Here is a 23501-nt window from a genome sequence, read left to right on the forward strand (position 1 = left end):
ATAAAAAAAAAATGGGTGGGGCCTTAATGGTAAATACACAACAACATTAGTAAAAAATTGCATGTTGAAGACAATAATATAATTTGGGTCTATAATTAAGGCTATATGTGTAGAAATCCCTAACTATTTTTTGATTATTTTCTTTCCACTGAAAATTAAATCCTGGTTTACCAAGGTTGAAGACCTTCTTCAACCCCTAGAATTTCTCAGCAAATTCTGTCAATTGTATGGGAATCTTTCAGCTGAAGCTTATGTGATATATCCTAGAATATTATGCAATCCATTTGCATCAAATTCTGCCAGCTCCAACTCCAATATTTGGTAGTGAGAAGTGAATAAGATGTTTGGTTAGAAAGTGGAAAAATCTCACTTTTGGTGGGTTTTTCCATTTTACAATTTTTCATTTTCTTTTAATTTTGAAACTGTTTTCAAAATTAAATCTCAATTTCAGTTGTCAATTAAAACTGAAATTTTATTAATTTTACAAAAATTAATTTAAAATTAATTTTTCTAATAAAATCAATCATTAATAATTAAATAATTTAATTAATTCTAATTATTTTAATATCAAATATTAAATTAATTCAACACTAATTCCACCACCATAAATCCCTATTCATGAATTTAATATTTAAATCATATTTAAATATTAATCGATTCTCCTATTTCGTTTAATTACAAAATTAAATGTGTAATTATATCACATATAATTACTAATTTCCTTAATTCTAATTTGAATGTTTCAAATCAACTTATCATGCTATTCTAAGGCTTATCCATTTGTGAGTTAGTAAAGGACCTAATGAACCTACAAATCATGGGCTCCAACGATCGGATATTAATTGGTTAGACTCTTTACATCGAATTAACCCCCATTCGTTAACTACCGGGTCACTCCACTAAAACCCAGTAGTTACACTCCCCTCACTGTAGATATATTGTGTCCACTCGATATAACCATGATTAGTAAGTTAACCCTTCACAAGTTGTTCGTAATAACGACTGGATCAAATGGTTGTTTTACCCCTGAGATTACCTATTGTTCCTTAAGCCCCACTGATCCTCTAATGAATAATTGGTTTATGATCGATCATGAAATTGAGTCCCTCTCAGACCAATGAGAGGGCGAGGCCCCTGTTCAAGACCTGGAGTTAGCACTTAAGAGAACAATCTCTCTGCTATCCTTGAAAGCGGGTAGGAATGAATTCAATCTTGCATCCTATGTCCCCAACTATTTACCCAGTCTTACCTCTGAAATAAGAGGCTTATTGAGCCGACGTTGTTGAGCCAACCCTCACCTATGCAAATCTAAGGATAGTCCCAAATAAACAGGAGTTCATAGTTAGCTCAAGATTAAGATTAAGTTACCTAGGTCATCATTGTGAAATAGTTAGTCTTAATCAGTAAATAGCGTTATAAAGTAAGAGTGACTTATTTCTTGGTCCGATTTTGCACAAACTCATTGCACAGGATGCCCCCACTCCTCATGTCACTACATGTATAAATTAGGATCACTAGCACTTTACAACTCCTTATAACAACTACAGAGTGGACCACATCTGATAATGTTACCAGAATAAGGCACCCAACCTTATTCATATATATAGATCATTTAGACTATTTACTCGAACCTGATCCACTCTTATGTCTCCACATAAAGTTCAAGTACTCATGTAATGGTCATGGATCTTTTAGTTTATTGGATTTATTTCTAAAACGAAATAAGCAATTCAGAACAACTTTATCAATTTACAAAATGAATTTATTGTTTACAAACCATGAGTTTTAGGACATAAAATCCAACAGCTCTACTGCGTGGAAGAGGGATTTAATTTTTTTTTCTCTTTTGTTTTCTTTAAGACCTATATATATATATATATATATATATATATATATATATATATATATATATATATATAGACACACATGACCTTAATCCCAAATATAAATATTTAAATTTTTTTCCTCTTCCAATAAATCCAAAACCCTAAAACCAAATAAATATACATATTTAAATATCCTTTTCTTTTCCCTATTCTTTTCCAAATTTCATCCCCAAATTAGATTAAACCTCCCAATCAAAATTTAATTCCTCCAACCATTCCAAATCTCCAAATTAATTTATCCAACTTTCCTTAAATTAAATTCAAACTCTTAAATCTATGCAAATATCATTTACATCAATTATCTTATCTTTCAAATTCAATTTTAGTCTCAATTTAACATAATAATGCCAAAATAATTCAAGATAATTTAATGAAAATCACCTTAAAAATTTGAGATCTTACTGTATCGAAACAAATCACAATTTTGTAAGTTTATATATGTATTAGCTATTTGGGATTTTTAGATTAAAAATTATCTTTGGGTCATATATTTCATAAATGACTATAAATTTGATTTTTTTTAAAAAAAAAAAAAAAAAAAATCTTTTAGTGTTACTTTTGGACAGTTTTACCATTTTTTTCCTTTATTTATATTCATTTTTATATATATTTCTCGAAGTTCTCTTAATGATGGAGAGAGAAATAAATTTGTTATTGAGAGAGAAAATGATATTTAATATGATTTTATTTTCATTTCGTTTTTCATGTTGATTTTTTATATTATGTAATATATTCCATTGTTTATTTGGAAATGTTCTAACAAATATATGAAATATATTGGTAAACATATTTGATATGTACTTAAATACAACTGGTTTCATGGTAACTTGTCGGTTTCTCTAGCGGATTCATGGTTATTTTTAAATATACCTTAGAACATTGTATTAGATGCTTGCAAATATTTTAACTAATATTGAAATATAAATGTACTCAAATAGATTGTTATACCATTCGAATGTTTCAATATAACCATATCCATATGACAGTATAATATAATCATAGTATATATCATAAATTTTATTTATATCATTGTATATATCATAAATTCAAAGTAGTTAGATATATATATATATATATATCACAGTATATAAATCACAAATGGACTTAATGTTCAACACAGAACATAAATATAAGCGTATATATCACAAAACAAGAAATCTAAATACAAAAAGCATCATCGTTTATATAAATAAACGATTATATATCACAATATATATATATATATATATATATATATATTCCTTGGTTTGTGTGTCCAAGAACCTTCTTGATCTTCAACTTTTCTTCTCCCCATCTTCATCTTCATCTCATCTAGAACCCGCATCGTCGACTAGATCTTCTCGCCCCACGCCCGACTTTTTCGCACTCACACCGGATTTGTGCATCATCAATTTGCCCCACGCCATACGTTTGTCGTTGCCAGCCGCCTGCAACTCATATCATCGGGAAGGAGAAAGAATGAGATTCCAACATTTTTTTTATTTTTTTTAAAATGAAGATTAATACACGGGAAGCCCTAGGGCTATGCATGGGGGGAGAGAATCAAAACCCTAGATTTCTTTTTATTATTATTATTTTTTTATATATAAAAAAATAGGTGGAACCTTAATGGTAAATACACAAGAACATTAGTAAAAAATTGCATATTGAAGATAATAGTATAATATGAGTCTATAATTAAGCCTATATGTGTAGAAATCCCTAACTAATTTTTTTATTCTTTTCTTTTGGCTGAAAATTAAATTCCAAGCAAAAGACGTGAAAGTGGGAATGAAGAAGAGGCCATGAAAAAGCCCAAAAAGAGAAAGGCCGATTCGCGGCCCAAATTTATACGCACACATGTAAAAAATAGATTAGGTAAAGTAATGGAAAGCAATTAATAAACAAAATTCTACAAAATTAAATAAAAACAAACAATTTTAGAAAAGAATGTAGTCTAACTTTTAACCTAAACATGTGTATAATGCTTATTAATTTAAACCCCAGAAATCATGACCAAAAAGTTATGTTCTGCGTTTGATTCTCCAGAAGAAGAAGAAATGGAAGTGAGGATGTGGGCAGTGAAAGAAGGCGGTGGTGGGTTCTCCATTCCTCCTTGTGGGTTAAAGAAAAAGGCATCCATAATCCATTGGTTGAAGCTTCCTAAGAAAAAGGTTGTTTCTTTAATTGCTTTTGTTCTCTTTTTCGTTGTTTGTATCCTTTTATAAAACATGAATAAAGTTGTGGGACACTTCCATTTCTCAAAACTCAATCACCCCTTCATTCAATATTACTAAGTTCTGAAAATGACCATTTTGGATAGCTCTTAGTTCCACTTGGCAATGCCCATCCCCTAATTTTCCTTTCATTCCTAATATTGGGTTGGGTCTATGTCAATTTGGATTTCAGATCCAACCCCAACATTTCTAGATCTACTTCAAATGCTAACACCTCATTTTTCTTCTAAATCCACCTTAGCTCACTGCTAATTTATATGTACTTAGGCCACGTTTTACATGATAAATGAAAGGTAGTTTGAAAAGTTAGATCCATCTTTTTTTCGTTCGTTAGTGTTTACTGCTATTCTTCATTCGTATTGACAAGTGGATCCAATTGAAATTGTTATCTTTATCGTTACCGTTATGGTTTTGGTTATGGTCACCATTGTTGTTACTTTTTTAGAAGAAAAAAAATATGAATTTTGACACAATTATGTTACCTTACCATTACAGTTACAATTGGACTCTCAGAGCTAAAGGTAACCATAATAACAACAGTAAGTTTGGCCAAAATTCTTAATTTTAGGTAAATGCGATAAAAAGTGATCTAATTACATTTACGATTGAGGCCCATTACAATTGATCTATCAATGGAATTCGATTATGATCACACCAATTTTCATTACAAATTGGTAAATGTGGTCTTATTTCTTTGAGATTAGAAGTTCCATTCTCTATCTCTACAATTGTTATACATTTTTTTTTTATCATGTATTACTTCAATTAGGTGTACTATCATTCATACACACTCAACTCCGTCAATTATCTTTTTTTAAAAAACTAATTAACTTTCCTCTACATTTGTAAGTGAACTTTTTAATATTAGATGATTTAGTCTTTGTAGTTTAAAATTTGTAACCGTTTATGATTTCTACTATAAAAAATCTCATCAAGATGTGAGGTATTATTTTCTTAATATATAGTTACTTAATTCGTGTGAAGATGCTAATACAACTATATCTCAATCAGTTTATGCATATATTATTAATCAAGAAAACGAGATGTTTGAATTTTTTACGTAAAAAAAGATGTGACAAATGAAAGGAAGATGAGAAATTCCATCTTTAAACTTGGAGAAGTAGGTTATATTGATTGGTAAATTAATACAAAATTGTTAGAAAATAGTTATAATATGGACAATTAAAGCATAATGGTGCATTATTTATTAAAGAAAATGGAAAAAAGGGGTAGGGGAGTTGTTTACACAAATAAAAACTAAAAAAAGTGAAAAAAGAAGATAGACAGTAAGCAACAGCAATATCTCAACATATTCAATGCGTAAAATTGTGGCTACCAAACCTTTCAACTTAGATTTCTTCATTTAATTCCAATTATTATTAAAACTATTTTCAGATAAATAAATAAAATAAAAACACTAAATTTTACAAAATTTTCCAAAGGTGGGGTCCCCATATCCCCAACCAGAGAACCGTATTCAATGCTCTACCAAGTTCTTCAACTCCAAACACCGCCCTCCATTCCTTGCCCCAAACAAATTTCATTTTCCCATCAAGATATTTTTTATTTTATTTTTTTTTTGAAAATTAAGTATATATACCTCTGAATTTCTAACTTTATTATCTATTTTTTATAAATATTTTTAAAAACTAAGGCAAGTTTTAAAAAAACTAAAAAGAGTTTTTATAAACTTTTTTTTTTAATTTGGTTAAAAAAATTTAGCTCTTTTACTTAGAAAAGAAGCTAACTATTATACGAAATTGAAAAAGAATATGCTTTAATTTTTAAAAATAAAAAATAATAAATTAAATGGTTACCAAATAGGTCTAAACAAATAAAGAGTGAATTAAAAATGAGGAAGTCCTACCCGAAATAGAAATTAATGGATCTTTAAGAATTAAGTAGTTGAGTTATTTTTTGCAATCCAAGAACTTGTTTGGGCTCTCTAAATGCCTAAAAGATGGTTCATAAATACGTGGGGGCATTTGTGAGTCTAATTTGATTATTATAGGAAGATTTTGCTCATTGCATAGCCAATTTGTAGATCATGTTTTAAAAAATCGACAAAATAAAAAAAAAACCATAAGAATTATGGCCATGCACCTAGTTCACATGTTTGAAAAAATTTTAATATTCCCAAACTGCCCCCAAAGCTTAATCTAATGTCAGATTACGATTGGTTGTATTCTTTAAAAAAAACTAAAATATTAGTATATCTAAATTCACGTCTATATCTTTAAATTTACTTTCAAATCTATTTCCTCGATTGTCTATCACCATTTGATGACTGAATTGAATGAATACCAAAATTTGTTCTTGCTCACATGACTAGAGTAAACTCATACTGAGAATGTGAGTTATAAATAGATTGTAGAAAATTTGTTTGGTTCAATAATGAATTGGTTCCAATTTCTCAAACCGAAAATGTTAGTTTGGTTTGGGTCATGAAATGACCGCTAAACATCTTAAAATACAAGGTATTTTCTCATAATTTTCAATAATTATTTATAAGAACGTGTTCCATAAGGAGAAGTTGTGTCTTTGATAGATGGTTTCTAATATATAGTATTCTCATCATAAGATTTAATTTTTTATTATAAAATATTTGTATGGTGATTGATTTTTTATTATTATTATTTATTTGCATACTTAAAACTACCAAAAAAAAATTGTCGTTACAAAGTATTTGTGTGACCCAATTTTAAGCTTTTTTTTTTTTTTAATACTAGACGTGTAGTAAAATATGATTAAGATGTATTTGTGGTAGAGATTTAATCAATAGGTATTTTATATATAATGTTCTTATTTAGGCAATGCCTAAATTCTAATAATTTTGTTAGAAACCTAATTTACTTCATCAATTATTGTTTAATTATTATTAATTTCTTAGATTTTGTAAATTTTGTCGAGGCAATACTTTCTTTTTTCTTATACCATGGGGTTTAAGTTTATATTTGATGGTTATGATGGGTTATGGTCGCTGATATGATGATGTCACTAGAAATTGAAACCTAACTTACTTTCGTTAGAGGCTATCATGTATTTAATTTGTTGAATTAGTATATCATCGTAATTTAAGATATTCTACCTATGTTTGGTAGGGTAGTTAAGATTATTAGATTTTTTTCTAAAATTTATTAGATTTGTTTAAAACAAACCATAATTTGGTATATTAGTCCATTTTTAGATTTTTAATAGTAGTAGATTCAACAACTTGGCCATTTTTCTAAACTGAAAATGTTTTGGTCATTTTTAAAAAACACTATCCTATTTTTATCATATAACGTCATAAATTACCTAATATTTTAGGAGTTTTCTCTTGTATTTTACTCCCCTTACGTTTAAATTTATGATATTTTATAAATATTGAGTATATTTAATTTGATAAATCAAACCAAACCAAAGCATGTCAATTCAATTTGGTTTAGTCATAAAAGAAAGAACAAAAATCAAACCGAAGGGGTGAGTTGCATATACCTCTTAGTCACTTTTCATTCCTTTTCGCTTAAAAAATTCTTTTGGTATCTGATTCTTTCAATTTTTAAATAATTGTTACTTAACTAATTTCTGAACTGAAGCTGTATTTAAAAAAAAAAAAAAAAAACAAAAACAAATACAGACATTCTCATTAAACTAATAATCATAATTTAATATAATATCTGAAGAGCAATGATATCGTCATTTTCAATAATTTCTTCACGTATCGCCAAGTTTGGTTAGATTGGATCAATTCCTTTATTTATTAATCTGAAGTAAAAATTAATAATAATAATAATAACAACATTATAAACACCCAACACTCCGTCGTTAATTTATGACAAGGTAAACAAGAGAGACAGAGAAAACGTAGAAAGGGAAATATTGCTTTTGTCGTAAATTATAAGTTTACTTTATATTTGCTAATTAAATTTCAAAATATTATATTTTTATTCATAGGTTTTGATTTTAATTTTAATTTAGTATTTAAATTTTAAAATATTAAATTTTTTCTTTGAATTTTGAGTTTATTTAAATTCGATCCATATATAGGTTTCAAGACTTTTACTTTTGCCTTTAATTCTTCATTAAAGTCTCTCTTTTGGTCACTATTGTTGATATATATTAATTAATTCTAAATGATCAAATTAATTATAATTATTAATACCAGAATTCAAATAGAAGAAAATGCTCCTGGACCTTTATGTGACAAAAAAAATAGGAAATTTATGATTTGATGAATAATCGATATGCGAGATGTAAAGATTTGCACACTGGTGTGACGCTTGTCAAATAGGCTTCAATACTTAAGTTATAAAGTATATATTCATAGAGTTTGAATATTGGAATAGACTAATCTCTCCCTAAAGCTACCATGATGTATCTATAGGTGTAGTCAACTCAAGTTCTTCCTAATAAGGATTCTGAGTTGCGTTGAAATTATCTTTTTACTCGTTGGGATGAGGCATGTGAGAGTTGTGCCCCATTTGACATTTTATCAGTGGAGTACCTGCCCTTAGGTACATTTTTATTCTTTGGTAGTCCCTTGGATCGGGGCATCCCCATATTAGGTACTTTGTTAGGTCATGGTTGAACACGTTGACTTTGGTTGGTACATTTTGGTTATGAAGGGCTACTTTGAGCCTGAAATTTGTTGTCTTCCTTGCTTTGTCGTTTCTGTTTTTGCTTGATGTTTATTATATTTTTTGGTCCAATTTTCACTCATAATAATAACTAAACTAACTTTCACTAATTTTTCATCGCCATTAAGGTGACTCATAGTAAAAATTCAAAATTTAAATTGTAAATGTATTGAGATCTAGGAATGAATGAAAACTAAAACATCATACCATAAAGTTAAAAGGTAACGTTTAGAGAAGAAATGAAAATTAAATTAATAATGGGTAAAAATATAACATCTTCGTACCTAATAACAAAACGGAAATTCGACTTATGACCTAAGGACGAATTTCTTTTCCGAAAAAGAAAAAAAAAAAAAATTAAGCATTATTACCGTTTATTTTTTTAAAAAAATAAGATAAACTTTTGGCGCATGCTTACCGCCGTTGATCATTGAACCGTAGACTTTACAAACCCCCCGTTGCGACTTTCGATTCCTCTGCGTTCTCCTCGGCGAGTTTCTTTTTCTTTTCTTATAAAAAATTTAACATAATTACTAATATTCATTTTGTCATTTTTTTTTCCATAGAATCCAATCCACCACCGTTGGCGACGGCGATTATCCCGGCGGACAGCCGCCTTTTTTTCACAAGATAAGATTTCGCCGTCACATTTCTTTTTCAGTCTGGTAACAAAGCGTCTTCATCTGGTCTTGTCGTGTCGTAGCAGCTCCATTTCCCAACCAACCTAAATCTTTCTCTTTCTTTAAATTCCCCAATTTTTATTTAAAAACAAAATAACAAAATAACGTGCAATGCACGTGAGGATGATATGTATTAATTATATAGAATTAGGGAAGAAAACAGTTACAGTATGGAGAAGCCCATCAGTTTCATCCTTAAATTACAAAGCCCAAATCTTTATCAGAAATAATAATGATAATAATAATTTGTAATTTCCTTTTGAGCGGAAAAAAAAAAAAAAAAAAAAAAAAAAAAAGGAAAAACGTTATGTTTAGCGTTTCCTTCTTCCAAACGGCATCCTTTTATCTTCTTTTATTTTTTCTCGTTTGGTCTCAATCTTGCTTATGCTTATGCTTCTTCTTTGCTTTTTAGCGAGCTTTGTTCTCACTGTCCGAGACTCCTCTGTCCACTGTCTCTTCTTACTTCTTTCTTTAACCCAAAACCCATTTCATTTCCTTCAGCAATCTTCCAATAACATCACTTTCTCCCTCTTCTCTTATTGCCTTTTTTCTGGGTAATGGACAGGAAACAAGGCTTCTTCTCCTCCCTTAAAGACGAGGTTGTCAGAGGCCTTTCTCCGGGCAAATCCAGAGCCAAAAGCCCTGTTCGGAGTACCTCTCCGGCTACTAGTTTGAGGCGGCGGAGGAAGGGCGGCCACCGCCACTCACGCCATGAACTGTTGATTGGGAGATCCGGGAGCTTGAGACCGGCGGAGGCATTGTCGCCGTTGAAGGAAGGCCCTGATGACACTGATGGTGAGGATTCCAAAATGGAAGGGAGATGGGCGCAGTGGATGAAGGGGCAGCTCTGTAGAGCTCCTTCTGTTTCCTGCTCTGCCTATAAACGCTCCGATCTGCGGCTTTTGCTTGGGGTTTTGGGCGCACCGCTTGCCCCTGTTCATGTTTCTTCTTCCGACCCTCTGCCTCATCTCAGCATTAAAGATACTCCCATTGTTAGTCTTTTTCTTTTGCTCTTCCATTTCTTTTTTCTTTTTTTTTTTCTTTCAAATCTTTCCCAATTTGTTCTCTTCTTGAGACCCAATTCTTGTTTTCATCTACCTATTTGAGTTGGGGGGTTGGAGGGAGGGGAATAGAATAATGCATTTGGCTTGGTTGAATGTTAGTGGGATTCTTTACAAGACTTGTCTTGCTGCTGATTTTTCTCGCAAATGGATTGATTCAATGCGTTTATCTTTCGATGAGTTGGGGGAAATATTAGTTTAGATTGATCGATTCTATTTGTACTTGTGATTACGGATTGTTCTTTATAAGATTATTCTGTCTTGCTGATGGTTTTATTTAGGATTTTATTCCACTGAACTAAATTAACAGATTGAGGAATGTAGGAATGTTTGGAAGTTTTATGTAACACCTTCTTTGGTTGGTTGCCTTTTGCCTTTTCTTGTTGATTGTTGATTCTTGGAGTTCATTGGTTGTCTCAAATGACTTAAACTTTCTGAATAGCATGGTTTGATGGATTCCCTTTCAGGAGACTTCATCTGCACAGTATATATTACAGCAGTACACTGCTGCTTCAGGTGGCCAGAAGCTTCAAAACTCTATTCAAAATGCCTATGCCATGGGGAAGGTGAGGATGGTAGCTTCTGAGTTTGAAACTGCTAACAGAGTTATCAGGAGTCGAAACTCCTCAAAAGATGCCGAGTCTGGTGGGTTTGTCTTGTGGCAAATGAATCCAGACATGTGGTATGTAGAGCTTGCACTTGGTGGCAGCAAGGTTCATGCTGGTTGCAATGGGAGGCTTGTATGGAGGCACACACCATGGCTCGGTGCACATTGTGCTAAAGGGCCTGTTAGACCTTTGCGCCGTGCACTTCAGGTGAAACCACAGAGTTTATTTTCAGTCTATCGTGTGATTATCTCTTTCTCGACAACACTCTATTCGTTCAATTTGCTTAAGTTGCTCCACTTTTCAGGGACTTGATCCTAAAACAACTGCAAGCATGTTTACCAATGCAAGATGCACTGGGGAGAAGAAAATAAATGATGAGGATTGCTTCATTCTCAAACTCTGTGCAGATCCTGCAACATTGAAGGCGAGGAGCGAAGGGCCAGCTGAGATTATAAGACATGTTTTATTTGGTTATTTCAGTCAGAAAACAGGCCTCCTAGTGCACTTGGAAGACTCTCACTTGACCCGCATACAAAACAATGGCGGTGATGCAGTTTACTGGGAGACCACAATTAATTCATTCCTCGATGATTACCGACCAGTTGAGGGGATTATGATTGCACACTCGGGACGCTCGGTAGTAACCCTCTTCAGATTTGGAGATACTGCTATGAGCCACACCAAGACCAGGATGGAAGAGGCATGGACAATTGAAGAAGTGGCATTCAATGTCCCTGGTTTATCTGTAGATTGTTTCATTCCTCCTGCTGAACTAAGATTTGCCTCGATGAGTGAAGCTTGTGAGCTCCCACAAGATCAAATCATTGACAATGCTGTTGCAGCACAAGCATTACATGCTAAAGTAGCCGCACTCGACAAGTTAGATGATAGTAATGTAGTCTGGAATACAGATGCGGCATAAGGGTAATGCATGAAGAGGGATGGACGAATTGTAGTAAGTTATTGTACTGATAGCAAGCTTAGGTGCCTAGAAATCCTTGTGATAATTAATAGCACATATAGGAACTGGGATCAAATACCCTTTTAAATTTGTAAATAGAGCATTGTCATTCATAAAAAATTTTCCCCTGTTCCATGATAAATTGTCAATACTCATCCAAAAGACTCCTTTTGAAATTTTCTGCAAAGTCAGATCACTTTCTCGTTATAATAATTAAAGTTGTATCTTTCTCACCAACTGTAATCAAATATCATCTCAATGAGTTAGACTTATGAAACTTGCAATAAACTTAAGTTTGGAATGTAGGTATGTGATTATCTGAACTCATGAAATCTACCTTTTGTGTTGCATACTGATCTTAAAAATCAAATATAGATTACAAAGATGTAAATTAGAATTCATGTCTCATCAGAGCTGTTAACCAACATCTTCTGTTTGATCTCACAAGGCATCCAAAGTCAGATTTGGATGCATTTGGCTGCATAATTGCTTAGTTCTATTCCCATCAAGACAATGATGAATATGAATGAGGAGAAGGAACTGTTGATGAAGAGATGATGCAATCTGGTCGTTGGCATTATTGGATTGTCTTTTTCAAGTTAGTTTTACAGAGTGAGTTTGAATTACGTATTAGAAGAAGGGCTAAAGGTAATAAAAGAAGCTACTTGGTTTGATTGATCGTTTTCAAGAGCAAATGAGAAGCCATTATTGTGCTTAAACCTTACACTCTGCTGGTACGTACATGTTAAATAATGGAGTTCCCATGTTGGTTTCCTTTTTCCTTTTCCACGCTAACTTCAATTCTGTAGGATTTGAAACTTAGTACAGATAAAGGCCAAGATCATTTCAAATGTTGAGGTCCCTATTAATTATTAATATAATGAGAAGACTAATGCCACCGACTCATAATTAATTCACCCCCTTCCTTGCTTTTTCTGGAATCATTACATCTTTGGTGTCACTCACAAATTTAACTCAAACTCTGGCAAATTCTTGCAACAGCTAATCAAACCCAAGTACTCAAACAGTTTCTGAGTTGTATATTAAGGTTAGTTTGGATTTAGATAGAGTTAGATCTCTACAAGACTGGTTGGTTGATGACCATTTTTTCCCTTTTAATATAAAAGTGTATTAAGGTTAGTTTGGGTTTAGATAGAGTTAGATTCTCTACAAGAATGGTTGGTTGATGAGTTTTCTAAATTGTTAAGTTCATCGTCAAATCATAGATTTGGCAAAATTTTATTGCCCTTATATTATGGTTGATGTCAAAAAGCATCACTATCTCTTACTCAAAGCGTAAGATTTTATGACTTTTATCTCAATACACACGTTCTTATATTTAACTCTTTCTTTGAATTGAAAGGTTCAAATTTTCATCTCCACATTTTTACTATTCCATGCCTTTTTCTATTGGCCACTACTAAGTTTGAACGCGTGTTTACTTTCATCTTTGTTCTATGTCTGATGTAAGTAAAAATTTTTAGTTAACTAACATACCCAATTTTGGATAAAAAAAAAAAATTAGTGAACATACACAATTTTGGGTGAAAGGGAAGAAATTGAATAATGGTGGGACAGTCTCCTCAATTTTGGGCCAAAGTTGGAATTTTTCTGCCACATAATAAGCAAGCCCATGGCTGGTGGAAGTGAATCAAGTATATTAAAAAAAGTGGGAGTGAAGAAGCCTAGGAGGAAAAATGATTAAAATATTTCATTGTTTGGATATCTATCTACCCTATTTCTAGGGGTGCTGTCAATAATTTTTTTATCCCATTTAGATTGTATTGCTATTTATATTTAACTCAGCTCAACTACCACATTCTGTATAAAAAAAATAATATATTCTGTCAAATTCTATAATTTCTTAAATATCCAAACATTTAAATTATTATCTTTAGTAGATTTTAGCGGATTTTTATTCACCATTTTAACCATAGACGTGTATTTCTATTCATTTAGCCCATGTTTATCAATTCGTAATAAAAATTGATGTAATTGTAATCAAATTCAATTGACAAATCAATTGTAATGGACCTCAATCGCAAATGTAATTAGATCACTTCTAATCACATTTACCTAAAATTAAGAATTTTATAAGATTTACTATTACCATTATGATTACATTTACCTCTAGAGCCAAATAGTAACGGTAATGGCGGTAAGTGTGTCAAAATTCATAGTTTTTCTATGAAACAATAACAATAATGGTAACCATAACGATAACGGTAACGATACGATGTAATTTTGGACGCAATTCAATTGATCACCTCACACTCTTCATTCAAATTACGTTGCTTGGGCACGAATTTTCAACTAGGGTCCACTTGTCAGTATGAATGCAGAACGCCAATAAAACTAACAAACGTAAAAGAAAATGGGTCCCACTTTTTAAATTACCTTTCATTTATTGCAATATACATTCATGGCGTTAAATATATAATTATTTTAATTTTTCAAGTTATATTTTTAGGAGGTATTTTGGGTAAAGAGTTGGTTATTATAGTCTTAGGTTATTATAGTTGAGTTATAATAGTTTGTGTTTGAGATATAAATTATTTTAGTTTGGGTTATAATAGTATGTGCTTGAGATATAAATTATTTTAATTTGAGAAGGAAATAGTAAATATTGTAGTAAATAATTAAAAAAAATAATGAATATAAAATTGTAAAAACGGTAACAAATAGTAAATGTTGCAGCAAATTGAGGTTTTGAAATAGTATTAACTCTAGCTAATGGGGAATACAAAATAATATTTACTATAGCAAAAGAGTGTTATTATAATCTTAGGATAATATACACCGTAGTTATAATATTTTCTAAGACTATACATTAAATGCATATATTTATTATTTCCCTTGATTTTGTTAAGATTCCATGACATAATTGTTCACTTATTTATTTATCTTTTTCCTTTTTCCATTTTTGTTCTTCTACTTAATTGTTTTAACATTTTCTACTTCCTTGTTCCATCCTTTTCCTTTCTTCCATATGCTAACGGCTTAAGAATCTAATTTTCATAATATATACGTTCTATATAAGTATTTCATATTTGCTAGTATCATATATATATATACACACACATAAATATGTTCTCTTATTTATATTATATACACTTTTGTGGTTAATTCTAATCTGAATCTTGAAATTTAGGGTATATGTAAAGTAAAATATAGTTTTATTAGCATTTTTAGATTATTAGAAATTAATGGTTAGATTATTTAAAATAAACACATATATTTGAAAGTTAAAAACAAAAGTTGGTAAACTCTGTATATATATTATACACTACATTCTCGTACATTGACAATAATATATATATGAATTATGTACTCTGATATACATTTTATATAGGTTTGTGGGTGAACTTATCTATGCATGAGCAATGAAATACAATTTATTGGCGTTCTCAAATTATTTGAAATAAATCTTGTATATATTTTGAAAGTTAAATAAAATTTGAAAATAAACTTCATTATCATTCTGGGTTTTACTTTTGTTGGTTGGTTAAAAAAGAAGAAGTGACGAAGCCATGGGGGACCATGAAGACAAATTAGGGGCATAGCTAATTAATATGTGGTTACCTAGTTTAGGGTTTCAAATTTGAAAGGGAAAAATAATATTATTTTTAGATTTGTTTCAGAATTTAAGAGTAATTTAAGGGATATTAGAATGAAATATATATATTATTTCTTTTATGATTTTTATTTTTATAAAAGAAATATCATACACATAAGGAATTATTAGTAATTAAACTCTAACTTTTGTGAAGAAAAAATTGGCCTACTTATCTACTTGTGTAAGAAAATTGAAAAGTTTAGGCATTTTTGCAATATAGGCTAAATGTTAAAGTTATTTATGTAGAAAACCAAAAATTAATCTATGCAATAGTTAGAGATGGAATTTGGCAATATTTATTTAAGAATGTGGTCCGTTTGCTTTAAGTTGTTTTGTAATTCTCTCTTGGATGTCTTTTAGGATGTCCTAGCATGTGTTACTCCAGGTAGTCAGTTGTTCTTTCAAGATGTTGTGTCTGTAGAATATTTGTTTTCTTATTTGGAAGTTCTAGCAGTTTATTTTTACGATTTTGTTTCTTTTTCTGATCTGTTTAGAATATTTTTTTAGGATTGCCTCTTTTTTTTTATTGTGCAAATTTAAGTTGTGGTACTCCTTTTAAGGTTGGATATTTTAATAAGATTATTTGCAGTTTGTGGTTGTTTTTATGAGTGTGTCGTTACTCATAAATGTGTCAACTTTACATACATTATAAGAAAAAGAGGGTCTCCCGACGCTTAAATCTACTGTCGGGAGATTGATCGTCGAGAGATAGAGTCTCTCCCGACGATGTAAGGGACCCGTCAGGAGTTATGAAGAACTCCCGACGACATATACTATTAGTCAGGAGATAGTTCCAATCTCTCGATGGTGGGACATTACCCGTCGGGAGTTACAGGTTATTTATTTTTCGGGAGTTCCTTATGAATTCTCGATGAATCTCCCGACGGCCCTCGATAGCCATCGGGAGATCTGGTATAAAACCCAGATTTGGCAGAAGTCCCCACGATTGCCTTTCTTCTTCCCCAATTTGAAACCCTAGCACGCCGCTCCCGTCGTTCACCACTCCCGATCATTTGCCGCTCTCATTATTCGCCTCTCCCATCGTTCGCCGTCGTCGTCGTTCGCTGCCGATAAAAGATCCTTGAAAAGAAATTTGAAAATTTTCTCTCTTAAAATATTCCTCTCATCTTTGTTTTTTAGAAAATACAAGATAAAAAAAATAGCAAGAAAACAAGTTTTAGTTCTTGAATATACATATTGTGATTAAAAGTTTGCTTTCATTATTTTAGTGGTATAATCAAAATCAAAATCCAATATTTGTTTTGTTATTGTTCTGAATATATATATTAATTTTGTTATTGTTATTGCTATTGAATATACATATTAATTTTGTTTTTGTTTTTGTTATTGAATATACATATTAATTTTGTTATTGTTATTGAATTTTGTTTCGAGAGTGAAGCATTTCATGTTAGAATAATTTAGGGCATATATCATTACTTCATTTACTGTTATACAATACCTTTTTATTTTTTTTGTTCGAATGTAGGAAACGTCGAAGACAAATAGGAAGAATAGAGAGAAATTACCATTCGACCACATAGGCAGATCGAAGTCGTTCCTGCAAATTCAATCAAAGCTGCAGACAAAGGAAGGTCGAGAAATAGGACGTGTTGACCTATTTAGGGAAACATGCTCTAAAGGTGGCAAATTCGTGAATCAGGCAACTGAAAATGCACATGTAACCATTTTTGTTTTAGTTTCGTCTTGTTTTTCATTTCTAACTTCAGTCACTTGTACTTACATATTTAATTAATATGTTTAGAATCAAATGTTAGAATTACAACCCAACCCCATTCCAGAAGGTTCCCAACCACTAACAAGAGATGAAATCTGTGAAATGGTGTTGTTCTAACTATTGAGAGGGAAATGAAAAAAATGGGAAGTGTGTATTTCATTCTAGAAAACTCCATATAAATACATATCTTAAGTCTAAAAATAGATTCCACAATATTAGCAACTAATCCCACTAACTCCACAAGAATAGGAACTTAGACTTGACTACAACTAAAAATAACTTCAATTATTTCCTAGAAACTAGGAATTGACTATACCAACTCAAAAACTAATTTGTTGTTTTGAGTTACTAACATTCTCCTCCTAACTTAAATACTGCAAACACCTAACTTGCTCTTAAGAGCTTGAAAATGACTCACACAAAAAGACTTAGTGAAGATATCAGTTATTTGCTCTTCTGAGTGCAATGTACCAGCTGCACTTTTCCTTCCTTCTGCATCTCTCTCAGAACATAATACTTGATCTTAAAATATTTGGTCCTTCCATGAAAGACTGGATTAATGAAATGGCTAGAGTGGCTTGATTATCCACAAACACCTTCACACACTTTTCCTGCTTGAATGTCTCTATCTAAACATCATCACTTCTTGTCACTAGAAAATCATCTACATAGAGAGATACAATCACAATAGCAGTACTTGATTTCTTCACATAGAGTGTGGATTCACTTAGACTCTTCACAAAACCCAGGTTCAGCAAGTGATCATCTATCTTGTTGTACCATGCCCTAGGAGCTTGCTTCAACCCATAGAAAGCCTTCTTCAACAAATAAACCTTCTACTCTTGTCCTGGTATGATGAATCCGTCTGGTTGCTCAACATAGATCTCTTCTTCTAACACTCCATTTAGGAATGCTGACTTCACATCTAGCTGATACACCTTCTATCCATGCTGGGCTAACACAGCCAGTAGCAATTTGATTGTGTCCATTCTTGCAATTGTGCAAAAGTCTCAGAAAAATCAATTCCCTAAACTTGTGCATACCTTTTACCACTAACCTGGCTTAAGCTTGTTCACAGAGCCATCCGGGTTTAATTTGGTTTTGAAAACCCATTTGACTCTCATCGCTTTCCTGTTTGCAAGCTTCTCCACCAACTTCCATGTTTTGTTTTTCTCTATCATACTCAACTCTTCCTTCATTGCCTTCATCCACCTTGTATCTCTTTTAGCTTCTTCATATCCTACAGTCTCTAATGCAGCTACACTACTTCTTTCATACACCCCCCTCAATAGTCTAGTCCCTCTAAATGGTGCATCAACTAATTCATCAGGATCCAGAGAGACTTCTTGTTGCTTCACCTCTGCTTCTTCTGTCCAGTCCCACTCCTCATCCTCTAAAAACTAAACATCTCTGCTAATCACCATCTTCTCTGTGTGAGGTTGATAGATCTTGTAGGCTTTAGACACCATGGTATAAAGATTCCTGGTTCGGCCTTTTCACTCAACTTGTCTCTCTTCACCTACAAGAAAAACACAAGTAGCCAAACACCTTCAAATTTGTCAGTTTTGGTTTAGTACCAAACCAAGCTTCATAAGGTGTTTTCTTCTCCAATACCCTTATAGGTAGTCTATTCAATAGAAAAACTGTTGTGTTTGCTGCTTCAGCCCAAAATTCCTTTGGCAAGTTTTTCTCATGCAATAAGCATCTTGTCATTTCCATAATACTTATGTTCTTCCTCTCACTGACTCCATTTTGCTGTGGAGAATATAGAGCAGTGAGTTGATGCTCTATCCCAGCTTCTTCACAAAAAGAATTGAACCTTTGTGATGTATATTTAGTCCCATTATCAGTTCTCACAACCTGAATCTTATAAACTTCAGAAACACTTCATCTACTTTAGACTTATGCTTCATGAAATGTATCCAACACATTCTGGTATAATCATCAATAAAGATAATGAAATACCTACTACCATTTAGTGAGAGAGTTGGTTGAGGTCCACACAAATCAGTGTGGATGAGCTGCAACTTCTAAGTTACTTTCCATTATGACTTCTTGAAAGGCAGCCTTGTTTGCTTCCCTGTTAAACAAGCTCTGCAGTTTGTTTTCAGCTCCTCCAGAACTGGTATTCCTACTGCCATCTCATTCTTCTGCAGATACTGTAACCCTTTCTGATGAAAATTCCCTAACCTCTTGTGTCATAACTCAGTGTCATTCACTTGACACTTGAAAGCTATCTGCTCCTTCTCGAGTGGATCCAACAAGAAGCGTGTGTGCTGCATCTTTATTTTGAACAACTTATTCCTATTGGAATCAGAAATGAGGCACTTTCCTTTTTCAAACAACACTTTGAATCCCTTCTCTACTAATTGACCAACACTTAACAAGTTTTGATCAATTTCAGGGACAAACAACACTTCAGTAATCAACTTAGTTCCAACACAACTTTCTATTGACACCGTGTCCTTCCCCTTTACTTCTAGATACTCACTGTTTCCTATCTTCACCCTTGACTTGAATGACTTATCAAGGTCCTTGAACAGCTCTTTGTCACTTGTCATGTGATTTGTACACCCACTATCAACCAACCAACCATCACATTGAGTGATTAATGAGAAACAAGTAGCCACAAAGAGTTGATCTTCTTCTTGTTGTACTACAACATATGCTTCTCCTTGCTATTGAGTTTTTGCTTCCTTACAGAATCGTTCAATGTGCCCTAATAAATGGCATCTTCTACACTTCACATTTGGCCTTCTCTAGCATTTGAAATGTGGATGATTCTGCTTCCCACAATGCTTGCATGTACTACCAGCATCTTTTGCAGCAGATTCTGAGCTACTGCTGCCACTTCCCTTCTTCCCTTTCCCCTTTTTCTTTCTTCCACCTTCTCCCTGTTGCACTCTAGCTTTCAATGCCCCCTCAATGCTTCCTTCCTGTCTCATAAACCTTCTCTGCTTTTGTGCTTGCAAAGCACTAACCACTTATATCACCTCGAGTGTTGAAAGATCTTTAATATTTCCTAAGGAAGCAATGGTTGCTTCAAATCTCTCAGGTACTGAAACTAGAATCTTTTGAACCAACCTATTGTCAGATAAATTGGTTCCTAATGCTCTTGCCTTGTTAACAATCCCAATCAATTTATCTGAGTACTCTGGACTCAGAATCCTTTATTTGTATTCTCTCAAATTCTCACACCAAGTTCAACACTTTCAAGCCTTTAATCCTCTCATCACCTTCATACTCACTTTTGAGGAACTCCTAGATATCCTTTGTCGACTTTAAGGCCATAATTCTGTTGAATATGGTGGGAGACACAACTGCATATAGGCAAGCTCAAGCTTTTTCCTTCCTGGTGATCCTCTCCTTATGAGTCTTAATCAAATGTATTGTTGGGTTATCAGGAAGTGGAGCAATCTCATAGTCTTGATCAATTTTTTCCCAATAATCACAACCTTCCATGTAGGCTTGCATTCTAATAGCCCATGCCTGGTAGTTTTCACCATCAAACATAGGTGGTGCCAATGAAGAAAGACTGTTTGATCCTAATTCCATCTCTAACAACTCTCACAGGTGTCTCACTCAATTTCTCTCAGAGATATTTCACTAATTCTCACTCACAGATCCTTAAGAATTGAGGGCTCTGATACCATTGTTGTTCTAACTAATGAGAGGGAAATGAGAAAAATGGAAACTATGTGTATTTCATTCTAGAAAACTCCATATAAATACATATCTTAAGTTTAAAAATAGATTCCAAAACATTAGCAATTAATCCCACTAACTCCACATGAATAAGAACTTAGTCTTGACTACAACTAAAAATAACTTCAACTATTTTCTAGAAACTAGAAATTGACGAGACCAACTCAAAAACTAATTTTTCAGTTTTGAGTTACTAATAGACGGTTTTGGGTAGACGACCCGGATATTCAAAAGGCCTAGGTTGGGGCCCTAAACCTAAGTCAAGAAAAGATAGCAGCTCATCGAGTTCATCATCTACTCAAGGAACGGATAAGGAGGTGAGGGAATTGAAAGCCAATTTTGAACAGTCTCAGTCGAGGATTAAGGAACTTGAAGACGTTCAAAAATAAATGAGAGAGGATCATGCAAGACAAATGGAAGAAATGAAAAAAAAAATGATTGAAGACATGATACGATCACAGAGATGAGGGCCATCGAATTAGGTATGATTACTTCATTATTTAGTTGTCTAATATGTTGCTATCCTGCAATTATGGTAGCAAAGTAATTATGTCTTACTAGTAGCTTTCGATAAAGAATTGTTGGCTATCATGCAGTTATGATAGCTAAACAACTAGATTTTGATGTGTTTTTTTGCCATTATTGTGTGTTTGTCTATTAGCATCGGGAATGTCATGGGGGATGGGTAGAGTTTGGTTATACTCGTTTTGCCATTAAACTTGAAGTTTTTATGTGTTTATAGACTTTATGAAGTTTGAATGTTGTGGGGGTGGGTAAAGTTTGGTTATAATCGTTTTAGAGTTGAACTTGTAGAGTGGGTCATTTTGGGGTCTAGAAATATTGTGAACCTATGGTTTTTTTTTTTTTTTTTTCGATGTGTTCTGAGGTTGAAGATAAGTAGAAAGTGAGAATGTGAGTGAGATAAATGAGAGTGAAATCAGCGAGAGCGATAGCTGTGAGAGCGATACCAGAGAGAGCGAAACTAGCGAGACAATGTCTAAAGAAAATCTCTCTTAAAAAAGGAGCAAGACCGAGAGAGAGCAAAATAGAGAAGAGCGAGAGAGGCTAGAAAACTTTTACTTAATATATTGTCATAAAATAATTTCATGTCCACCTTCGGTCAAAATTTTGATGCTTTTCGTTGGAATGCTTTTTTCCCCTTTACTTTATGTTTTTCTCTCTCTCTCTCTCTTTATCTCTTTCGCTTGCTCTCTTTCTCTTTCTTTCTCTCTCTCGTTCCCTCTCTCTTTCATTCTCTATTTAGATATTGTCTCGCTAATTTCGCTCTCTTTGGTATCGCTCTCACAAGTCTCACTCTCTCTAGTGTCGCTCTCTCTGGTGTCGTTCTCGCTGATTTCACTCTCACTTATCTCACTCACATTCTCTTTTTCTACTCGTCTTCAACCTCATAACACATCAAAAACCAAAAAAACAAAAAAAATCATAGGTTCACAATATTTCTAAACCCTAAAACAACCCACCCTATCCCCATTATCGATCAGTTTAAGACACAATAGGCACAGATTGAATTCACTTACTGATCAAATTCGATTTGTTGGCGGCAATGGAAGAGTTTTAGCTTAGTTTTGGGTTTCAGTAGAAGGATAAGAAGACAAAGAGGTGAGGGCATTTACGTAATCTGGTATGGCGATGATGTCAGCAAAGGGTCAATTGACATTATTTTTAAAAATGGGTCATTTGACATTTTGGACTAAAAAAATGGGTCATCCGTACAAATTTTCCATGAAGTTTGTGTGTTCGTTGATGTTTATGAAGTTTGAATGTTGTGGAGGTGGGTCGAGTTTGGTTTAGATTGTTTTGGGGGGAGTTTTTTGTATTTTCGTTCTTGTTTATGAAGTTTGAATATGTTGTAGGGTGTGGGTTGAGTTTCGTGATACTCGTTTTGGAGTTGAACTTGGAGTTTTTGTTTGTTTCTGAGAGTTTATGACATTTGAATGTTTTTGTTTTGTTGTAGGATGTTCGGAGATGAGGTTGGACGATTGTTGAAGATGTTGTATTCTAGATGTTGTTTTCTTTTATGTATTTCTGAATATATGTTTCGTGATGTTTTTTTCATCTTATTTCTTTGGTGTATTTCTGAAGACAAATTCCTTTTATAAACTATCTTGTAGCTTTTCTTTTATTTGTTATAGTATAGACTTTGTTTTGTTTGTTTTATTTATTATGTGAATCTATTTGAGTTGGTTAATGATGCTTTACAGGTTATTCAGATCAAACTAAAAAAAATTACAAATTACAAATTAAATAATTTTAAAAGTCAATATTCAACCATTGAAGGAATGCCCGACACAAGAAGGCATCATCGGGAGTTAGTGGAACTCCCAATGACGTATATTACCCGTTGGGAGTTCCTATAACTCCCGACGCTCTATATTCGGCTCAGGAGTTCT

The 23501-nt window shown here is 32.7% G+C and overlaps 1 protein-coding gene and 1 pseudogene across 1 annotated transcript; both read left to right on the top strand.

The window, feature by feature from the left end:
- Positions 1-9624: 9624 nt before the first annotated feature.
- On the top strand, positions 9625-12173 carry LOC120076792 (uncharacterized). The gene is made up of 3 exons (XM_039030709.2): positions 9625-10393; positions 10930-11277; positions 11375-12173. The coding sequence occupies exons 1-3, from the start codon at positions 9959-9961 to the stop codon at positions 11990-11992; spliced, it is 1401 nt and encodes a 466-aa protein (XP_038886637.1). The 5' UTR covers positions 9625-9958; the 3' UTR covers positions 11993-12173.
- Positions 12174-17130: 4957 nt separating this feature from the next.
- Positions 17131-21557, top strand: LOC150036472 (uncharacterized; annotated as a pseudogene).
- Positions 21558-23501: the final 1944 nt, after the last annotated feature.

This window comes from Benincasa hispida, chromosome 4, assembly GCF_027475165.1.
Source record: "Benincasa hispida cultivar pf3 chromosome 4, pf3_genome.v1.1, whole genome shotgun sequence".
Lineage (NCBI taxonomy): Eukaryota > Viridiplantae > Streptophyta > Magnoliopsida > Cucurbitales > Cucurbitaceae > Benincasa > Benincasa hispida.

Bases quoted from the DNA above. Each gene is read 5' to 3' on its own strand.
- LOC120076792 (XM_039030709.2), top strand. From the start codon at position 9,959: ATGGACAGGAAACAAGGCTTCTTCTCCTCCCTTAAAGACGAGGTTGTC. The intron at 10,394-10,929 runs GTTAGTCTTTTT...ATTCCCTTTCAG, and splicing joins GCATTAAAGATACTCCCATT to GAGACTTCATCTGCACAGTA. The intron at 11,278-11,374 runs GTGAAACCACAG...TCCACTTTTCAG, and splicing joins CTTTGCGCCGTGCACTTCAG to GGACTTGATCCTAAAACAAC.